Here is a 20,270-nt window from a genome sequence, read left to right on the forward strand (position 1 = left end):
AAAAAAAAAAAAAAAAAATCTTCTCCCTGCAAGGTAGTGTCACAATGTGCATTATGAAAGACTTACCTGAAAACAAAGCCCTCCAGCGGCGCACTGCGACTGCTGACATGGCTTCCATCTTCACTCGGTCTTCCTTCCGGGAAGAGCTGCGGCTATCGGATTGGCCGAGCTGCGATGTCGAGCCGCGACTTCCGTGGGATTCACGGCTCTGGCACAACTCTTTTGATAGACAGCACACCGTCCACTGAGAGCGCAGTGCGCATCCACCAGTGACATCACCGGTGAAGTTTAAGTAAATATCTCCTTAACTGTACACGTTAAAGAGATAGTCACTGTACCTTATTATAGGCTTACCTGTGGATATACATACAAAAACCACCTTTACTACCACTTTTGTCTACCAAGGTACATTTATAAGCAGCATGGTAAACAAGGGGTTAAAACAAGTTCTACTGCAGCCATGAGCTTGGTACCAATTGGTACATTGGACGAGGCCTTTAAGGCAAAAGTGATCACTTTTATAGGGTTCCAAAGGTTCCATCTTCCACTGGCGCCCGCAGTGGTTCTTTGGCTCTCATGTTCTTCTGGGGGCCCAGAACTGTGCTAAATGTCCTTAACTAAAGGAGCAAATTATTATTTTTTTATGCTGTACATACCTTATAATCTATCTTTTCATTCCGGCTTCCGGGTACTTCTTCCCGCGGGAGTAGGCGTTTCCAAGCTGAGGAGGCATGTCATCTGGGAGGTCGCCCAGATGATTGACGTCTTTTCAGCAAAAGCTCCCCCCGGCGGATAAGGCCCCGCCCCCCATATTGCGTAGGCGCGTCCGAGTCACAGCGTTTCCGAAAGAACGCCTGCACCGTATAGAGCCGACTAGCAGATCTGCATGTTCGACTTCTTTTGGAAACCCTGTGACTCGGACGCGCCTACGCAATACGGGGGGCGGGGCTTGTATGTATGCATACATTTCATCGTATCACTGCAAACCCATGTGAGAGCAATCATATTGAGGCAAACAATTTCTGACATTTGTTGTTTACAGTAATATTTTTCTAGAAAATTACTTAGAACCCATAAACATATATATTTTAGAGCCAAGACCTTAGAGAATAAAATGGCAGTCGTTGTAATATTTTATGTCACACTATATTTGTGCAGCGGTCTATCAAACGTAATTTTTTTTTTAAATACACCTCTTAAATACACCATTAATTTAAAAAGCGAAACAGAAAAGTTGGCCCAATCTTTTGTATAATGTGAAAGATGATTTTACGCCGAGTAAATAGATACCCAACATGTCACGCTTTAAAATTGCACACACATGTGGAATGGCGACAAACGACGGTACTTAAAAATCTCCATAGGCAATACTATTTTGTGTTGGTTTAAACACTGTTTACATTTTCGGGCGCGACTTACGTATGCCTTGGTGCATGAGAACAGAGGAATGCGGTGCTTTAAAAAAATATATATATTTTTTCTTATTTATTTATTTTACCCTGTCCCTCTGATCACTTTTATTGCCGTCACAAGGAATGTAAACCCCTTGTGACAGGTGCTCTTTATGGAGGGATCTGGGGTCCCCAAACCCCTTCTCTGCACTTGACATTATTCGAAACGCCCAAATCTGCGTTTTTGAATACTTTCTATTTTTTTTTTTTTAAATGGCGCCGTTGGCTGCCGAGTAAACAGGAAGTGAAGTTACTTCTGGGTTACTACATCGGAGAGCTGATCAAAGCTGATGCCGGCTTTGTTCGGGTCTCCGGCCAGCCTGCGGACGTGCCAGCTGGTGGGTCGGGTCTCTTGGTGGGACGGGAGAGCCCGGGGGGGGGGGGGGGGGGGGCGCAAAAAGAGAGACCCGATCGATCAGCCGACGCATCCACCAGCTTGCTGGACAGCCGAATAAAGCCAAAATCGGCTTTGATCGGCTGTTCGTAACATTAACCTGGAAGTGATGACATAACATCACTTCCAGTGATCATCTGCGCCATTTTTGAAAATTGAAAGCATTCAGAAACACGGATCTTGGTGTTTTGAAAGCTTTTAAGTGCGGAGGAGGGATGTGGGGGTCTTATAGACCCCAGATCTCTACATAAAGCGGACCCATCATGTGCCTATTGCTGCCACAAGAATGTTTACATTCCTTGTAAAAGCAATAAAACTGATAAAGAAAAAAACAGCAACAATGTAAAAAAAAAATGTAAAGCGCCCCGTCCTCACGTGCTTGCGCACAAATACGAACATGCGCTTTGGTCCCGCCAGCACGCAAACAGCGATCTTGCCACACATGTCAGCAGAGGCATATCTAGTGAAAATAGCGCCTATGGCAAGCACTGAAACTGCGCCCCTGTCGAAACATTTGAAACCCATCTTTCAGATAACCTTAACAAAAAAAACAGCTAACAAAACTAGTAAAATGTATCATCCCTTGTGATACCTTGGGTAGTGACATATCCTCTTTATGGAGAAATGTGGGGTTTATTAGACCCCTGATCCCTCATCTGCCTTCCAAGGTCAGGTAAATGCAGAACCAATACTGGAAGTGATGAAATCTTCATCACTTAAGGCCTCAGTTTTCACAGAGGAGAGGGAGAAACTGATGTCTCTCCTTCTTTGTACGCTGCCAATCCGACTAGATGGAATGGGAGAGCCTGAGAGAACAGGGGGGGGGGGGGCTGTGGCTGAACGCAGCAGGGATAGCGCTGCCATTGTCCATTAGCAAAGCTGCTGAAAAGGAGATCCTGCCTATGCTCAGGAGGAGGGAAGAAGAGACCCTCAGACCCTGATAAGTGCCTTGCTGCCCAGCCACTCAACAGCGCCCCCTTCATATGGCGCCCATGGCACTTGCCATGATTCCCTGATGGGCTCTCTGGGATGTACAGGGGAACTCCATTTGGAGGCTCTGGGATGTAAGGGGAAACTGATGGACACTCTGGGATGTATGGGGGAAACTGATGGGCAGTCTGGGATGAAAGGGGGACACTGATGAGCACTCTAGGATCTCAGAGGGGACATTGATGAGCACTCTTGGATGTAAGAGGGAAAATGATAGGCTCCCCTGGATGTATGGGGTGACTATGATGGGCACTTCTGTATGTAAGGGGTATGAACTCTTATGGGCATTTCTGGATGTAAGGGAGGACACTCATGGGTCTGAGGGGACTCTACTGGGCGCTCTGGAATGTAAGGGGGGACGCTGATGGGCAATCCCAGATTTAAAGTAGACTTGGATGGGCTCTCCCAGATGTAAGGGGAAACTCTGATGGACAATCCTGGGTGTAGGGGAGGGCTCTTTTTAAAAAAAAAATTCAGCCTGTGAATGTTTGTAAAACCCACAATGTGGCCCTTGTACTGGAAAATTTGGAGGTCCCTGCTATAAAACAAAGTAAATCAGTTAAATGTTAAAGGGGAACTCCAGTGTTTACAAACACCCGAACTGCCCCCTGCCATTCTGATTGCTGGGAAGTACATTCTGTAGCAAACTCTGGTGCTTATCCAATAAGGAAGTGCAAAATCCAGCAGTGATGTGGGATTTGCAGCAACATGTTACAACCAATCAGAGAAAGCCTATTTCCTGGATTAAGGAGGCTGTACTTTGGTTGCTATGGGTTGTTGCAGTTTGGAATTGGCTTGTTGGTGTTCATCTCCTGATGATTAAACTATTCATAGATTTAAAAGCAAACCTTGAGAATTTACCAACCTCATCCAGATAAATGAAGACGGAGTTCTGATTGGTCTCCACTTTTTTAACAAAGGGATAATATGCGAGCTGAAAAGAAACAGAAAGAGGAATTAAAGTTCAGGCAATGTGCATGGAATCCAGTAATTCAGGGGTATCAAACAATTGCCAGTTTTTGTTTTTTAATAAAATTACGGTTTTCCCCTTACGTTGCATCTCACTGCTCCTGATCTTCTGCAGCCTCTTTGCAGCCACTTTCTGTCTACATGCACTCCAGCAATGGCTGCATGGCATTTCTCAGGGTAGGCGGACAACAATGGACCATGCCTGTGTATTGCATGTTGAAATGGCCACTTGTAATCTCCACAGGGACAGCATATGATAGAGTGACATCGCAGGACAACTACTGGGAGATTTGGACAGAGGGTGTCCTCCTATAACAGGAAGTGCCTGAAGAAGGATGTAGGTGAGGCCCAACCTTGAGTTGGGAGTAATTAGCCACATAGGGCCAGATCCACGAACGAATCTACAAAACAAGATACGACTGCATCTGGGATCGATCCGACAGGCGTACGTCTTAGTACGCCGTCGGATCGTAGGTGCATTTTTCCCATCGGCCGCTAGGTGGCGTTTCCGTCGAATTACGCGTTGAGTATGCAAATTAGCTAGATACGGCGATCCACGAACGTACGTCCGGCCGGCGCATTTTTTAACGTTGTTTGTGTTCGGCTTTTTCCGGCGTATAGTTACCCCTGCTATATGAGGCGTATCCTATGTTAAGTATGGCCGTCATTCCCGCGTCGAATTTTGAATTTTTTACGTCGTTTGCGTAAGTCGTTCGCGAATAGGGATTTCCGTAGAATAACGTCACCGTCGTAAACATTGACTTGTTCCGGTTTGATTTCGAGCATGCGCACTGGGATACCTCCTTAAACGGCACATGCGCAGTTGAAAAAAAACGTCACTTACGTCGGGTCACGACGTATTTACATAAAACACGCCCCCATCACATCCATTTGAATTGCGCGCCCTTACACCGCCAAAGATACACTACGCCGTCGTAACTTACGGCGCGCATTCTTTGAGGATACCAAAAAAAAAGTAAGTTACGGCGGCGTAGTGTATCTTAGATACGCTACGCCCGACGCAAATATGCGCCGATGTATGTGGATCTGTCCCAAAATTTGTATATAGCAGAGCAGCACAGTTCCAGCACCTCCAGCACTTACTGTATGTAATGGCAAGGGGTGGTGGGGTGTGCTGGAGGTTCTATTTGTGCTGAGAGATCTATTGTTGCAGGCAGGGAAGGGGGTAACCTATTGTTGCTGGTTACGGCGGCGTAGCCTAAATCGGGCGGGCGTAAGGGCGCCAAATTCAAATGTGTTGGAGGGGGCCGTGTTTGATGGTAATGAGGCTTGACCTCACGTTTTTTACGTTTTTTCTTAAGTGCGCATGCGCCGGGCGCCTACATTTGCCAGTGTGCATTGCGGCTACGTACGCGCACGGGCCTATTGATTTCGACGTGAACGTAAACAACGTAAATCCCGATTCACGGACGACTTACGCAAACGACATAAAAAATTTGAATCTCACGGCAGGAACGGCAGCCATACTTTAACATTGTTATTCCACCTAATAGGTGGAATAACTTTAGGCCTGCTAATGCCTTACGTAAACGGCATAAATCGACTGCGGCGGCCGGGCGTACGTTCGTGAATCGGCGTATAAACTCATTTACATATTCTACGCCGGCCGCAATGGAAGCGCCACCTAGCGGCCATCCAAAATATTGCAACCTAAGATAGGACGGCGCAAGCCGTCCTATCTTAGATATGTTTAAGCGTATCTCTGTTTGAGCATACGCTTAAACATAGGTCGGCGTAGATTCTGAGTTAGGTCGGCTTATCTACTGATAAGCCGGCCTAACTCTTAGTTACTGAATCTACCTAATAGTTTCCAAAACTATCTAAGGTAAGCTGGGTGGTTCCACAAGCCCAAAGTGATTGATTCTATCCAAAAAGGTTATTACAGCTAGAATACGGTTAACCTGATAACCTTGGGTCTTTTTGTAAAATGAATGCAATTTGTTGCAATGGGGTCTTGATTCAAAATTTTCCTTAGGGAGTAGAGGAGCCTCCATTGATGTATACAACTATTTCTCTTTCTTTTTAGTTCTATTTCCATTTGTTATATTGTTAGCATTTTCTTACCTCCAGTGCTGTGTTTTCTGTTGTACTGAAACCCGACAGCATTTCAGCTTCAATAACGACCATATTGGTGGTTGTCCGAGGCCCATTGTAGCTGCAAAAAAACACCCAGCAGACCATCAGTTTTCACCAGTCTATTCAAGACAGACATTGTTATAAATGGTGGGTAATACAATAATATATATATTTTTTTTAAGCTGAGTTTTAAACAGATATTCTCTCATTATAGTGGAAAGTTATGAAATATCAAAATATTCATTTCATTAATGTGGTAGCTCCCTTCTGGTTATATAAAGAGGGCCAGTCAGATAAGTTCACTTAAAAAAATTTATAATAAATGCACTTTTTTTTTTGCAGGTAATCTGATGATCAGAATCATCAGATACTCATTTTACTCACTGAACTGCAACTCAATTTATAACATTTGTTTTATGTGTTCTTTTTCTGGATTTCTGGTTGATGTTAGACATGTGCACACTGAAATATTTCATTTCGTAATTTCGTTTTCGTCCGAAAAATAAATTTATTTAGTTACTCCCGAAATTCGTTTTTATTTTGTTTTTCGTTCAAAAAATGCATTCGTCCGAAAATCCAAATTAAGGTCGAATCTGTCATTGAAGGCTTATGGTGTCTGTTGAATGTTCTAAAAAAAAAAAAAAAGAAGATTCGACAGAATCTTTAAAAAAAAAAAAAAATTTGACTCTTCATGTCTCTTTACTTCGAATAGACATGTGCAATTCGTTTAGTTTCTAATTCGTTTTTTAATGAAAAATCGGAAATTGGTTAATTCCGAATTTTCGTATTAACAAATTTTTTATTTCCGAATTTTCGGACTTCCGAAAATTTCGAATTTTCCGAAAATTCTAATTTTGGTATTTCCGAAATTTTCGTTTTCCGAAATTTTCGTATTTCCAAATTTTCGGACCTTTCGAATTTCGAATTTTTTCATTTCCGAATTTTCATATTTCCGTTTTTTTTTTATTTTCAAATTTTTGAATTTTAGAAATTCCGAATTTTAGAAATTTCAAAATTTTCATCTTTTATTTTCGAATTTCGAATTTTTTAAATTTCAAATTTCGAATTTTCAAATTTCGAATATTCGAATTTTCACATTTCGAATATTCGAATTTTCGATTTTGTTTTATTTTTCAAATTTTCATTTTCGAATTTTTTATTTTTCAAATTTTTAAATTTGCGAATTTTTCATTTTCGAATTTCGAATATTCGAATTTTTTCAACATTGCAAATTTTAGAATTTTTCATTTTCAAATTTCAAATTTTTCGAAAATTCGAATTTTTCAATTTTCGAAGTTTTCATTTTCGATTTTCGAAATGTCGAATTTTTAACTTTCGAATTTCGAAATGTTCAATTTTAGAACTTTTTATTTTTCGAATATTTGTAAATTTTAGAATTTTCCATTTTCGAATTTCGAAATTTTCGAATTTTCGACTTTTTCATTTTCGAAATGTTACAATTTTGACATTTCGAATTTTCAAATTTTCTAGTTTTCGAATTTTTCATTTTCGAAAATTAAAAATTTGAAAATGAAAAATTCGAAAATGGAAAATTCGAAAATGGAAAATGGGAAATTTCCGAATTTTTTGAATTTCCGTTTTTTTTTTTAATTTTCGTTTCATTCGGGTTTTTTCAGAAATTGTTTTCATTTTTTTTTAATTTTTTTTCTTTTTCGAATTTCCGAATCCCGAATTTTCGAATTTCCAGAATTTACAAATTTACGAAAAAAGCAAAAAAACAAATAAGATGCAAAAATTTTTTTTTCCATTTTCCCGAATTTACGAAAAAATAAAAATAAACGAATGAAACAAAAACGATTTTTTTTTTTAATTTCCCGAATTTCCGAAAAAAAATAACAAATGAAAAAAACAATTTTTTTTGCAGTGCACATGTCTAAATTGTCGAATCTTTTCTCTCTATGTCGACTCTTCTTCATGTCTCTATAATGTCAAATCTTTTCTCTTTATGTAGAATAATATTGGACTAATAGAGTTAAGGTTAGGCACATTCGACTGCAACAAAAACGAAAATAAAGTATTTGTTTATGTCGGATCTTTCGGTTTTCGTTTTCTGTGCTTTCGTTATCGTGTGTTAAAACGATAACGAAAATACCTGAAATTCGGAGGAAAATGCATTCGGACGAAAACGAATGCACATGTCTAGTTGATATTCCATCTCTATCATTTAAAATACACCTATAATAAGAATATAGGCCCGGATTCAGAAAAAATTACGCCAACGTATCTATTGTTACGCCGCGTAAGTCCACGGATGCGCCGTCGTATCTATGCGCCTTATTCAGCAAACAAGATACGCCTGAATTTTGGCTTAATACAACCGACGTAAGTCTCCTACGCCGTCGTATCTTGGGCGCATATTTACGCTGGCCGCTAGGGGCGCTTCCATTGATTTACGCGTTGAATATGTAAATGACCTAGATACGCCGATTCACGAACGTACTTGTGCCTGTCGCAGTAAGCTACGCCGTTTACGTAAAGGCGTACGTCCGGCGTAAAGTTATTCCACATAAAGCAGGGGTAAGTCATGTTAGGGTATGGACGACGGAACAGCCGTCGTATTTTACGTCGTTTACACAAGTCGTACGTGAATGGGGCTGGGCGTAGGTTACATTCACGTCGTAGGCATTGAGCCGTCGTATCTTAGGGAGTATATGCAACGTGATTCTGAGCATGCGCGCGCATGCGCCGTTCGTTCGGCCCTTCATTTACATGGGGTCACGCTTCATTTTAATACAACACGCCCACTACCTTCCTACTTTGAATTAGGCAGGCTTACGCCGGCCCATTTACGCTACGCCGCCGTAACTTAAGGAGCAAGTGCTTTGTGAATACTGGTCTTGCCTCTCTATGTTACGTCGGCATAGCGCATATGAGATGCGCTACGCCCGCTCAAAGATACGCCGCTGTACGTGAATCCGTGCCATAGAGTCTTAATTTCTTTGTAAGTGAGCAAAGTGCAGGGGATCAAATATTTATTTCCCCCACTGTAATTCCACCCCATAGGTAACGCAAAGGGACGCTAAGAAGCAGAAAAAATAAGTCTGTAAAAGTGGCGTTTTTAATTCCTTGTATGTATGAGGTCTCAATTTAGCGTGCCCAGCAAGTGCACCTATTACTGCAGTAAATAGCTAGCTTGGGCCACAATAAACATGGAGTTATGCCCTGTACACACGATCGGTTCGTCTGATGAAAACAGACCGATGGACCGTTTTCATCGGACGAACCGATCGTGTGTGGGCCCCATCAGTTTTTTTCCCCATCGGTGAAAAAAAATAGAACCTGTTTTAAATTTTTCTTATGGTTAAAAAACCGATAGAAAAAAACGATCGTCTGTGGGGAAATCCATTGGTCAAAAATCCACGCAGGCTCAGAATCAAGCCGACGCATGCTCGGAAGCATTGAACTTCATTTTTCTCAGCACGTCATTGTGTTTTACGTCACCGCGTTGAACACGATCAGATTTTTAACCGATGATGTGTAGGCAAGACTAATGAAAGTCAGCTTCATCGGATATCTGATGAAAAAATCCATCGGTTTGTTTTCATCAGACGAACCGAACATGTGTACAGGGCATTAGGCTTCAAAGTTATAGTAAAGCCATAATATTTTTTTCATTTAAAATAACAAATATGCTATACTTACCTGCTCCGTGTAATGGTTTTGCACAGAGCAGTCCCAATCCTCCTTTTCTTGGGTCCTTCGCCGATGCTGTTGGCTTCTGCCCCCCTCTGCCAAGTACTCACCATAGCAAGCTTCTTGACCTGGGGGGGCACTCGTGTGTGCTCGCTCCCAAGCCCATTTTGTGAGTCCATAGGCCCCCTCTTCATTGGTTGTGATTGACATTGGTTGCCACTGGCTCCCGCTGCCGTCTCTGTTAAAGCGGTTCTCCACCCTAAAGTGGAGTCCCGCTGATCGGAACCCTCCCCCCCCTCCGGTGTCACATTTGACACCTTTCAGGGGGGAGGGGGGTGCAGATACCTGTCTAAAGACAGGTATTTGCACCCACTTCCGGCCAGACGCTACGGGCAAAAGACGGGCATTCCGTCACATCCCGTCTGTCGCCCGTTGTGTGCTGGGAACACTCGGCTCCCAGCACACAGCGGGAGCCAATCGGCTGGCGCGGCGCGACTCGCGCATGCGCCGTAGGGAACCGGGCAGTGAAGCCGCAGCGCTTCACTTCCTGGTTCCCTGAGCGTGGATGGCGGGGGGAGCAGCAGAGAGACGAGCGATCGCTCGTGCTCTGCTGCGATCGGCGCTGGACTCCAGGACAGGTAAGTGTCCTAATATTAAAAGTCAGCAGCTGCAGTATTTGTAGCTGCTGGCTTTTAATATTATTTTCCCATGGCACATCCGCTTTAACTCCCAATTGATCCCACTAACCCTTAGAAAATAGAATGTTCTTAAAACAAAATATTTCAAACAAAATTCTACTCCTTAGTCCTGTGTCCCTGCCGAAGAACAGTACCTGAAAACTACTTGAAGGTACAACGTTCCCTGTGTACAGCCAGTGATCTCTGCAAAGATTTTAAATGTCGACTTTTCCACCAAAGGGCGTTCATTGTACTTTAGGACAATCTATTAGGAATAAACAGATGGAATTAGAAGATTTAGCAACCAGGTTTATGTAATTCCACGAGAAAAAGAAGCAATGATGTGTTAACACCTATAACCAGTGTTAATTTTGTCAACTAAAACATTTTAGTCAACTAAATCAATACTATTTTTAGTCGACTAAAATACAACTTAAACAATTGAGATGACTAAAGTACGACTCAAACTAAAATGGCATTTTAGTCAAAAGACTAAAATGTGACTAAAACTAAAATACCATTTTAGTCAAAAAACTAATGCCGCGTACACACGATCGGATTTTCCGATGGACTTGTTTCCTCGGAAATTTCGATCGTGTGTGGGCCCCATCTGACTTTTTTCCATCGTAACAAAAGAACATGTTTTAAATTCTTCAGATGGAAAAATATCCGATGGGAAATTCCTATCTGTGTGGAAATCCTTAAGAGGAAAACCCACGCATGCTCAGAATCAAGTCGACGCATGCTCGGATGCATTGAACCTAATTTTTCTCGGCTCTTACAGTTTACAAAGGTAGACCGCTGTGATACATTTGCCTATATGTCTCAGTTTACTGCTCCCTGCTAGCCATGTCTGTAGAGGTAGAAAGGAATTTCATGTGTGATTCATTCCTCTGACAGGTTATTGACGTGCTAATGTCCCCTCACTATTCTAAAGGTTAATTGATCTATTGTGTTGTGTGAAGAAGATCTGTGTTTACCCTTAAAAGATGTGTATTGTATCATCAGGCTAAATGATTAGAGAAGTAGTATGTTAATTATTCTGATTGCTTCAGTGTATTAATTAACTCCCCTGATGTCTTTATCTAAAGAAACGTGTCTGCATGGTCGGCTCCGACTTGTCTCCTATAATCTGTATGGGAAACCCCACTGTGTGAGGGGGACGTTCCTAACAGGCTGTAACCACATATAAGCTGAGTTTTTGTGTCAATAAACAGTCTTGGTTCCAGCATCCAGTCTTGACTCATGTGTGGGGAATCCTGTGATGTTCTTGTATGGAGAGGAGGGAATGCTTGACGGGGATATCATACCGATACCGTCACAACCGCCATTATGCCTCTCCTGAGAATGAGATGGGATGCCGGCGAACATAGGGTCCACCGGACCCGCTGATTGGCTCCCGCTGTATCCAATCACAGCGGGAGTGGGTCGTCGGTGGCGCGCACGCGCCCCAGACCCAGTGGATGAAATCATGTACAGGTACAAGATTTTGGGCATGAGGGCCACCCTGCCGCAGTATATCTGTGTGGGGCGGTCCAGAAGAGGTTATGCACAACTTCGGAAGCTTTTACCTTTGACCTTCGGAAGCTTTTACCCAGAATCGGACAAACTAACTCTTTCACTGCCAATGCCTTTAATTATTTTTTTTGCATTTTTGACACACGTTTAGAAAATAATTTTAGGACTAAAGATTACTTAAAAGCCCCAAAATAATATAAACATTCTGAAAGCAGAGACCCTGGGGAATAAAATAGTAGTAGCTCCATTTTTTATGGCCCAGGATATTAGCGCAAAGGTTAATCAAGCATACAATTTCAGTAAAAAATACACAAATTCTAGGGCCCACAGATACAATATAATACCCAATTTTTTTTGGTAAAATATAAAAGTTGAGGTTGCGGAGAGTAATGTGGAGGTAGGGGGTCAACTATTTTTCCTTTTTTTTTGGGGGGGGGGGTTAAATGGTTGGGTGCAATTTTAATTTTTGACCTTTTTTTAATTAAAACTTAATTTTTCATCACATGTAAGTTTATGATTTTGCGTTGGGCCGCATTCATATCCGTCTTGGGCAGCATGTGGCCCGTGGAAAAACCCTAAACCCTAAAAAAGAGATTTTTAATACAGCTTACCTGTAAAATCTTTTTCTTGGAGTACATCACGGGACACAGAGCGGCATTCATTACTATATGGGTTATATGGAGTACCTTCAGGTGTAGACACTGGCAATCTCAAACAGGAAATGCCCCTCCCTATATAACCCCCTCCCATAGGAGGAGTACCTCAGTTTTGTAGCAAGCAGTATGCCTCCCAAAATGGTCCTCAAAAAAGAGGGGTGGGAGCTCTGTGTCCCGTGATGTACTCCAAGAAAAAGATTTTACAGGTAAGCTGTATTAAAAATCCCTTTTTCTTTATCGTACATCACGGGACACAGAGCGGCATTCATTACTATATGGGATGTCCCAAAGCAATGCTTACAATGAGGGGAGGGAGAACATCTCCAAGACAAAAGGATTTAATTTAGAGATATACTCAAATCATAATAAATCCAACTTAGTTGAGAAAAATAAAATTTTTAAATTTAACTCAAAAAAAGAGGAGCCCCCGGAATCCGAGGGTCTCAAACTGCAGCCTGCAGCACTGCCTGCCCGAAGGCAGTATCAGTATTCCTTCTTACGTCCAACTTGTAGAATTTTGTAAATGTGTGGACAGAAGACCAGGTTGCCGCCTTGCAAACTTGAGCCATAGAGATCTGGTGGTGTGCTGCCCAGGAGGCGCCCATGGCCCTAGTAGAATGAGCCTTTAATGATACTGGAGGAGGCAACCCTTTCAAGCCGTAGGCCTGAGTGATTAATTGCTTAATCCACCTAGAAATGGTGGATTTTGCAGCTGCCTGCCCCTTCTTGGGCCCATCCGTAGAATGAACAGCACATCTGTTTTCCGGATCTTCTTTGTAGCTTTAAGATAGGCCTTCATGGCCCTGACAATATCCAAGGTATGCAGCAACCCTTCCTTTCTGGAAGTAGGTTTAGGGAAGAAGGATGGTAATACCAAATCCTGGTTCAGATGAAAACTGGATATAACCTTCGGTAGGAAGGAAGGATGAGGGCGGAGAACGACCCTGTCCTTAAAAATAAGATATGGTTCCTTACAGGATAAGGCCGCCAGTTCCGAAACTCTTCTTGCGGAAACTATGGCAACCAAAAATACTAACTTCCTTGTCAGTAGAACCAAAGGAATATCAGCCAACGGCTCAAACGGTTGTTTCTGTAAACTTGACAGAACAAGATTTAAATCCCACGGACAAAGCGGGGATTTAACTGGAGGTCTAATACGTAAGACCCCTTGAAGGAAGGTCTTAACCAGGGAGTGGGTGGCCAGCGGCCGCTGAAACCACACTGACAGAGCAGAAATCTGTCCTTTGATTGTGCTTAATGCCAATCCTTTATCCACTCCTAGCTGGAGAAAACTTAATACTCTATCGATGGTAAATTTGCGAGAAAGCCATCGCTTGGACTCACACCAGCCTACATAGGCCTTCCAGACCCTGTAATAAATCACCCTAGAGACCGGTTTCCTGGCTCTGATTAGGGTAGAGATTACTTTCTGAGACAGACCTCTACCCCTGAGAATCAGGGATTCAGCTTCCAGGCCGTCAATTTTAGATGCCGTAAGGCAGGGTGGAGGATCGGACCTTGCGATAGCAGGTCTGGCCGTAGAGGAAGAGTCCAAGGGTCTCCCACTACCATCCTTAAGATTAGTGAGTACCATGCCCTTCTGGGCCATGCTGGAGCTACCAGGATGACTGGTATGTGCTCCCCCGGATCCTGCGCAGCAGGCGGGGTAGTAACTGGAGCGGGGGAAACGCATAAAGAAGTTTGAACTGATGCCAAGGGCAAACCAACGCATCGGTTCCGCAGGCCATCGGATCCCTTGAGCGGGACATGAACCTGTCTAGTTTCTTGTTGAGTCTCGATGCCATGATATCCACGTCCGGCACTCCCCATCTTTGGCAGAGTGCTTGAAAGACTAGTGGATGCAGAGACCATTCCCCCGGCCATAGAGTCTGGCGGCTTAAGAAGTCCGCCTGAAAGTTGTCCACTCCTGGAATGAATATTGCCGATATGCAGGGCACATGAGCCTCTGCCCATAGAAGAATCAAGCTCACCTCTCTCTGAGCGGCTTGACTCCTGGTTCCCCCTTGGTGATTTATGTATGCCACGGCCGTGGCATTGTCTGATTGAATTCTCACCGGGAACCCCTGCAATTTTGACGTCCAAGCCCTGAGGGCTAGTCGAGCAGCTCTGAGCTCCAAGATGTTGATGGGCAACTGCTTCTCTGGCTTTGCCCAAGTACCTTGGCGAGTGCAACCATCCAAAATTGCTCCCCAGCCCGTCAGGCTGGCGTCTGTGGTCACTATCTTCCAAGCCACTGGGCTGAAAGACCTCCCCTTCAGTAGATTCTGAGGGTCTAACCACCAACACAGACTTTGTCGGACTCTTGATGAGAGCGGCAACGGGATATCCAAGGCCTGTGGCCTTCTGCTCCATGCTGACAGGATGGCTGCCTGTAGGATGCGAGTGTGGCTCTGGGCGTATGGTACCGCCTCGAATGTGGCCACCATCTTGCCTAGTAACCTCATACATAGGCGAATAGTCGGTTCTTTCTTGCTTAGAACCAGTAGGATTAATTCCTTGATGGCTTTTACCTTCCTTAGAGGTAGGAACACTCCTTGTTGTTCTGTGTCTAATCTCATGCCGAGATATTCCAACTGCTTTGTGGGCTGGAAAGCTGACTTTTCTCGATTTAGGACCCAGCCGAACCTCTCGAGGTATTGGACCGTGAGGGCCACTGCTCGCTCCAAGCCGGGAGACGAGTGATCTATGACTAGGAGGTCGTCCAGGTATGCTAGGATCGTGACCCCTTGGATCCTTAGTTTGGCTAGGATTGGGGCTAGGACCTTCGTGAACACCCGGGGGGCCGTAGCCAACCCGAAGGGAAGCGCCACGAATTGGAAGTGACGCGAAGCCACCATGAAGCGTAGATATCTTTGATGTGGCTGATAAATTGGAACATGAAGGTAGGCATCCTTTATGTCTATGGACGCCATGAAGTCGTCCTTCTGGAGTGTGGCAGCTGCTGACCGCACGGATTCCATCCGAAATGAGCGGATCTTTAGATATGCATTTACCATCTTTAGGTCCAAAATTGGCCTGACATCTCCATTGGATTTTGGGATGATGAATAGGTTGGAGTAGAAACCCAGCCCCTGTTCCAGGACTGGTACCTCTACTATTACTTCCTGGGAAAGTAGATGATCTAATGCCGATCTTAATGCGGCTCCCTTTTCCGGATCGTTTGGAATCCTCGACTTCTGGAAATGAGGAGGAGGAAACCTTAGGAAATCTAATTTGTAGCCTGTGGCCACGGAAGACCGTACCCACTCGTCGGGAATGCTGGCTTCCCAAATCTCTGAAAAGAGTCGCAGCCTTCCCCCCACCTTCGTGGGTGGGGGCGCCCCTTCATAAGGTTGGCTTGGGGGCTGGTTTTGCTGGTTTGCGAAACCACTGCCTTTTGCCTCTAACAGCCTGTCCTTGTGATCTGCTGTTGAAGCCGAAGTTTGCTTTTGCAGGAGGCCGTCGATACTGCTTGGCATTAGAGGGCCCCTGCCCAGGGGAATACTGTCGTTTAAACGCAGGTCCCTGAACCTTCTTCTTAGTTGGCAAGAGAGTACTCTTGCCGTTTGAAATGGTCTGAATGTATTTATCTAGGTCTTCTCCGAAGAGTCGTCCTCCATGGAAGGGGAACCCTACCAGGAGCTTCTTGCATGGGGGCTCAGCCTCCCAGCTTTTTAACCATAAGAGTCTTCTCATATGGATAAGGGATAACGATAAACGTGACGCTTGCTGGATAGAATCCTTGATTGCGTCTACCGTAAAACATATGGCCTTAGGGACATCCGAAAATTTTTCTGCCTGCTGGGCCGGAATAAGTTTAAGCATCTGCTTAAATTGATCCGATAATGCTTGAGCGACCCCAATCGCAGCCACAGCTGGCTGTACTACTGCCCCTGCAGTAGTGAAGGAGTTCTTAAGTAGTGCTTCCAAGCGCTTATCAACTGGATCCTTGAACACCTGTATGTTTTCTACAGGGCATGTTAACGATCTGTTAACACATGAGATGGCTGCGTCCACTGCAGGAGTAGCCCATCTTTTGGAAAATTTTTCTTCCATAGGATATAGGACAGAGAACCTTTTAGGTGGTAAGAAGATCTTATCTGGCTTGTTCCAATCTTGGAACAAAATTCCCTCTAATAGAGGATGGATCGGAAACACAGCATTGCTTTGAGGCGCCCTCAGTGAGCCCAAAGCTGAAACCGTCGATACCTGGAGATCTGGTACTGGCAAGTTGAATGCCCTATGGACCAAGTCCGACAATCCTTGAATCCACCAGCTCTCCCTCAGGGAGACTGCCCCAGACTCCTCTGTATCCGGGTCTTCGATCCCTGAACCTACTTGGTCCTTGTCCAAGAGGTCGTCCAATTCCCCTGAGGAAAGGACCTCCTCTTCTGAGGGTCCGCGCTCGGGCGACGGAGATCTATTCCGCTTACTGCCCTCTTTTAAAGAGGTGAGTAATACCTCCTCCGTGACCATCTTAGGGTTGGACTGACCCGCGTCAGCTCCAGCCCCAGATCCCGATGGCCTCAAGGCTCCCTGTAGGGAAAACAGCGGCATACCGTGGTACAATACCGAGGTACACCTGCTACCTATTGGTATTTGGAACTATAAAAGTTAATTGTCCAAACACCTGTTTGGGGGATAAAAAAATGCTTCCTCTCCCCTAGATGACTTTTTTTTTTTTTTTTTTTTTCGTTTTTTGTTTCAAATCCAGGAAAGAAAAAACATTCTGTCCCCCTGAGTAGTATTGCAAAGAAAAACTATGAGATGGAAAAGAAACAGCCTATTTCTAGGCTTGAAAAAACAGTCCTCTGAAGACTGCAATATCCTTTCTGGCCACTGTGTGTCCTCGGCGCCCCGTGCTGCCGCTCTGGTCTTTCTCCTCAGTTCCAAAGTATTGAATGGAACAAACAAGGAAGGGCCGCCCCTTCCTTTAAGCCACTGACCCGCCCTTCCCCCCCAGCCATCTCAAACAGGAAATGCCCCTCCCGACAGGGGGAGGGGGGGGGGATTTTGGGAGGAAGGGACCTCTCTGTTCCAGCAAACTGCAGCCTGCAGCCTGGAACCATGAGGAGGTCAGCGTTTTGCCTGCTTGCAGGCTCTGAGGAGGAAGACTGAATGGAGCATCGCCTGGAGGCCTGCAGGTAAGCAAAGCTCTCTGACACACACATATATTTTTATATAACACAGGCCCCACTCAATGCTTTTCCAACACTACAAGGGAGGTCACATCTTATGGGGAATAATACATAGAGAGCCATCCTATCTTTATGATATGTGACTAGTTTGCCAGATGCAGTGCATAACTTTAGGCATGTCCCCTGTGACCCCCCAGAAAAAAACCTGCTAAGAACCAAGTTCCGCAAGTTTTCCCCTCACTTACCTGCTCCATGCCGCAGGACTTTGCCAAGCAAGAGGCCCAATCTTCCCCCATCTCCGTGGGGATGTCTAGACCTTCAGGCCCTGGGTTCCTATGAAGGATCCACTGTCCTGGGCCCATATAGCACCCTGGCAACAGAAAACTTTAGGTACGCAAAGGTTTCTAAGTTCTGGGCCCAGGGTCCAGCTCTCTAAAAAGAAAAGCATTATGGGCTATACCCCAAGGGTTTGGGGTCCGGTTACTGACCACTTTAGCGCTGAGGCTTTTTTGGACAGAACCGGTAGCTCACCTAATCCCAAGGATGCGGAGGCAAGCTAAACCATGACTAACACCTAAGACACTGGCGTAAAAACTGAGGTACTCCTCCTATGGGAGGGGGTTATATAGGGAGGGGCATTTCCTGTTTGAGATTGCCAGTGTCTACACCTGAAGGTACTCCATATAACCCATATAGTAATGAATGCCGCTCTGTGTCCCGTGATGTACGATAAAGAAAATAAACCCTTAAAGTGGGAGTAAACTCGTATAAATGAATTGTACCTATAGGTAACCCTATAATAAGGCTTACCTATAGGTACTGTAAATATCTCCTATACATGCACCGTTTTAGGAGATATTTACTATATATGCAGCTGATGACTTCATCGACGCATGCACTCTGAAGGAAGTGCCACCCGGGTCATTCCTTCCGAATCCTGTGCTGTAACCGGTGGCTGCCTGCGCTGTCGGGAGAGTGACGTCATCGCAACTTCAGCCAGTCACACAGACGGAGTTTGCAGACCTAGAAGGAAGATGGGTGAAGATGGAAGCGTCCTCCAGTCATGACATTGCATTGATGGAATGCTTTGTTTTCAGGTAAGTTTCACATAATGCGATGCATACTAGCACATTATGGCTTTACCTTGCAGGTCTCTTCACCTAAACCACTGGTCTTTAAACTGTGTCCTGGTGGCTAGATGTGGCTCCTTGCTTGCTATTATCTAGCCCTTTGGGCACTATTCTTCCCACAGACTTTTTATTCTATTTTTAATAACAGACGTGTCATACATGCTTGCTCTGTTACATAGTTACATAGTTAGTCAGGTTGAAAAAAGACACAAGTCCATCCAGTTCAACCACAAAAAACAAAAAAACAAAATAAAAACAAAAATAAAAATCACAGCTCTTACTGTGAAAAAACCTTTCCGTATTTGGAGGTGAAATCTCTTTTCCTCTAGACGTAAAGAGTGCCCCCTTGTTTTTTGTGTTGACCGTAAAGTGAATAACTCAACACCAAGTTCACTGTATGGACCTCTTATATATTTGTACATGTTGATCATATCCCCCCTTATTCTCCTCTTCTCAAGAGTGAATAAATTCAGTTCCTCTAATCTTTCCTCATAGCTGAGCTCCTCCATGCCTCTTATCAGTTTGGTTGCTCTTCTCTGCACTTTCTCCAGTTCCCCGATGTCCTTTTTGAGAACTGGGGCCCAAAACTGAACTGCATATTCCAGATGAGGTCTTATTAATGATTTGTACAGGGGCAAAATTATATCTCTGTCTCTGGAGTCCATACCTCTCTTAATACAAGAAAGGACTTTGCTCGCTTTGGAAACCGCAGCTTGGCATTGCATGCCATTATTAAACTTATGATCAACTAAAACCCCCAGATCCTTCTCCACTACAGATGAACCCTGTTCAATGGTTCAATGGTTTTGCGCAGAACGGCCCTGATCCTCCTCTTCTTGGGTCCACCGCCGGCGCTCCTGGACCCTCCCTCCTGCAGAGTGCCCCCAGAACAAGCAGCTTGCAATGGGGGCACCCAAGCAGGCCCAATCCCGAGCCGCTGCTCTGAGTGTACATTCACCCCCCTCTTTCTCCTCATTGGCTCACTGGCTGTGATCTCAGCCAATGAGGAGAGAGAATCCCAGAAGAGACAAGGCTCTCGTACACATCGCTGGATTGTGATTGGGCTCAGGTATGTATTAGGGGGGGGGGGGGGGCTCCTGCACAGAGAAGGTTTTTTTTTCCTTCATGCATAGAATGCATGAAGGTAAAAAACCTTGAGCCATTAGAACTACTTTAACAATGGGGCATTATTCCTGCCACTGACACCAATGCTGGGGCACTATTCCCCCTACTTACACCAATGATGGGGCATTATTCCTCCCAACTGACACCAATAATGGGGCACTATACCTTTCACTGACCCAAATGATGGGGCACTATTCCTCCCACTGAAACCAATAATGGGGCACAATTCCTCCCACTGACACCAATGATGGGGCATTGTTACAGGCACCAGGACATTTTCTACTCTTGCTGGCCCCTCTAAAGTCTGATGGATAATAAACTGGCCCTTTGTTTAGAAAGTTTGGAGACCTCTGACGTAAACTCAAGATGCTTGTGACCCCTGGGAGGAGCACAGCCAATAGTGCCATACTCTCCTGTGCAGGAGAAACCCAAAACTGGGCTACAACCATCATCCATTAGCAACATGTGAAA

At 44.5% G+C, this 20,270-nt stretch overlaps 1 protein-coding gene across 1 annotated transcript in view; it reads right to left on the reverse strand.

Moving 5' to 3' along the window:
* LOC120910393 (alpha-2-macroglobulin-like protein 1) overlaps positions 1–20,270 on the reverse strand; it is a 182,277-nt gene that overhangs the window by 11,231 nt on the left and 150,776 nt on the right. The window contains exons 32-34 of the mRNA XM_040322150.1: positions 10,388–10,497; positions 5,890–5,980; positions 3,701–3,769 (exon numbers count right to left, since the gene is read on the reverse strand). Coding sequence (XP_040178084.1) covers positions 3,701–3,769; positions 5,890–5,980; positions 10,388–10,497 — 270 coding nt within the window. The remainder of the gene's footprint in view (positions 1–3,700; positions 3,770–5,889; positions 5,981–10,387; positions 10,498–20,270) is intronic.

This window comes from Rana temporaria, chromosome 8, assembly GCF_905171775.1.
Source record: "Rana temporaria chromosome 8, aRanTem1.1, whole genome shotgun sequence".
In the NCBI taxonomy this organism is placed as follows: domain Eukaryota; kingdom Metazoa; phylum Chordata; class Amphibia; order Anura; family Ranidae; genus Rana; species Rana temporaria.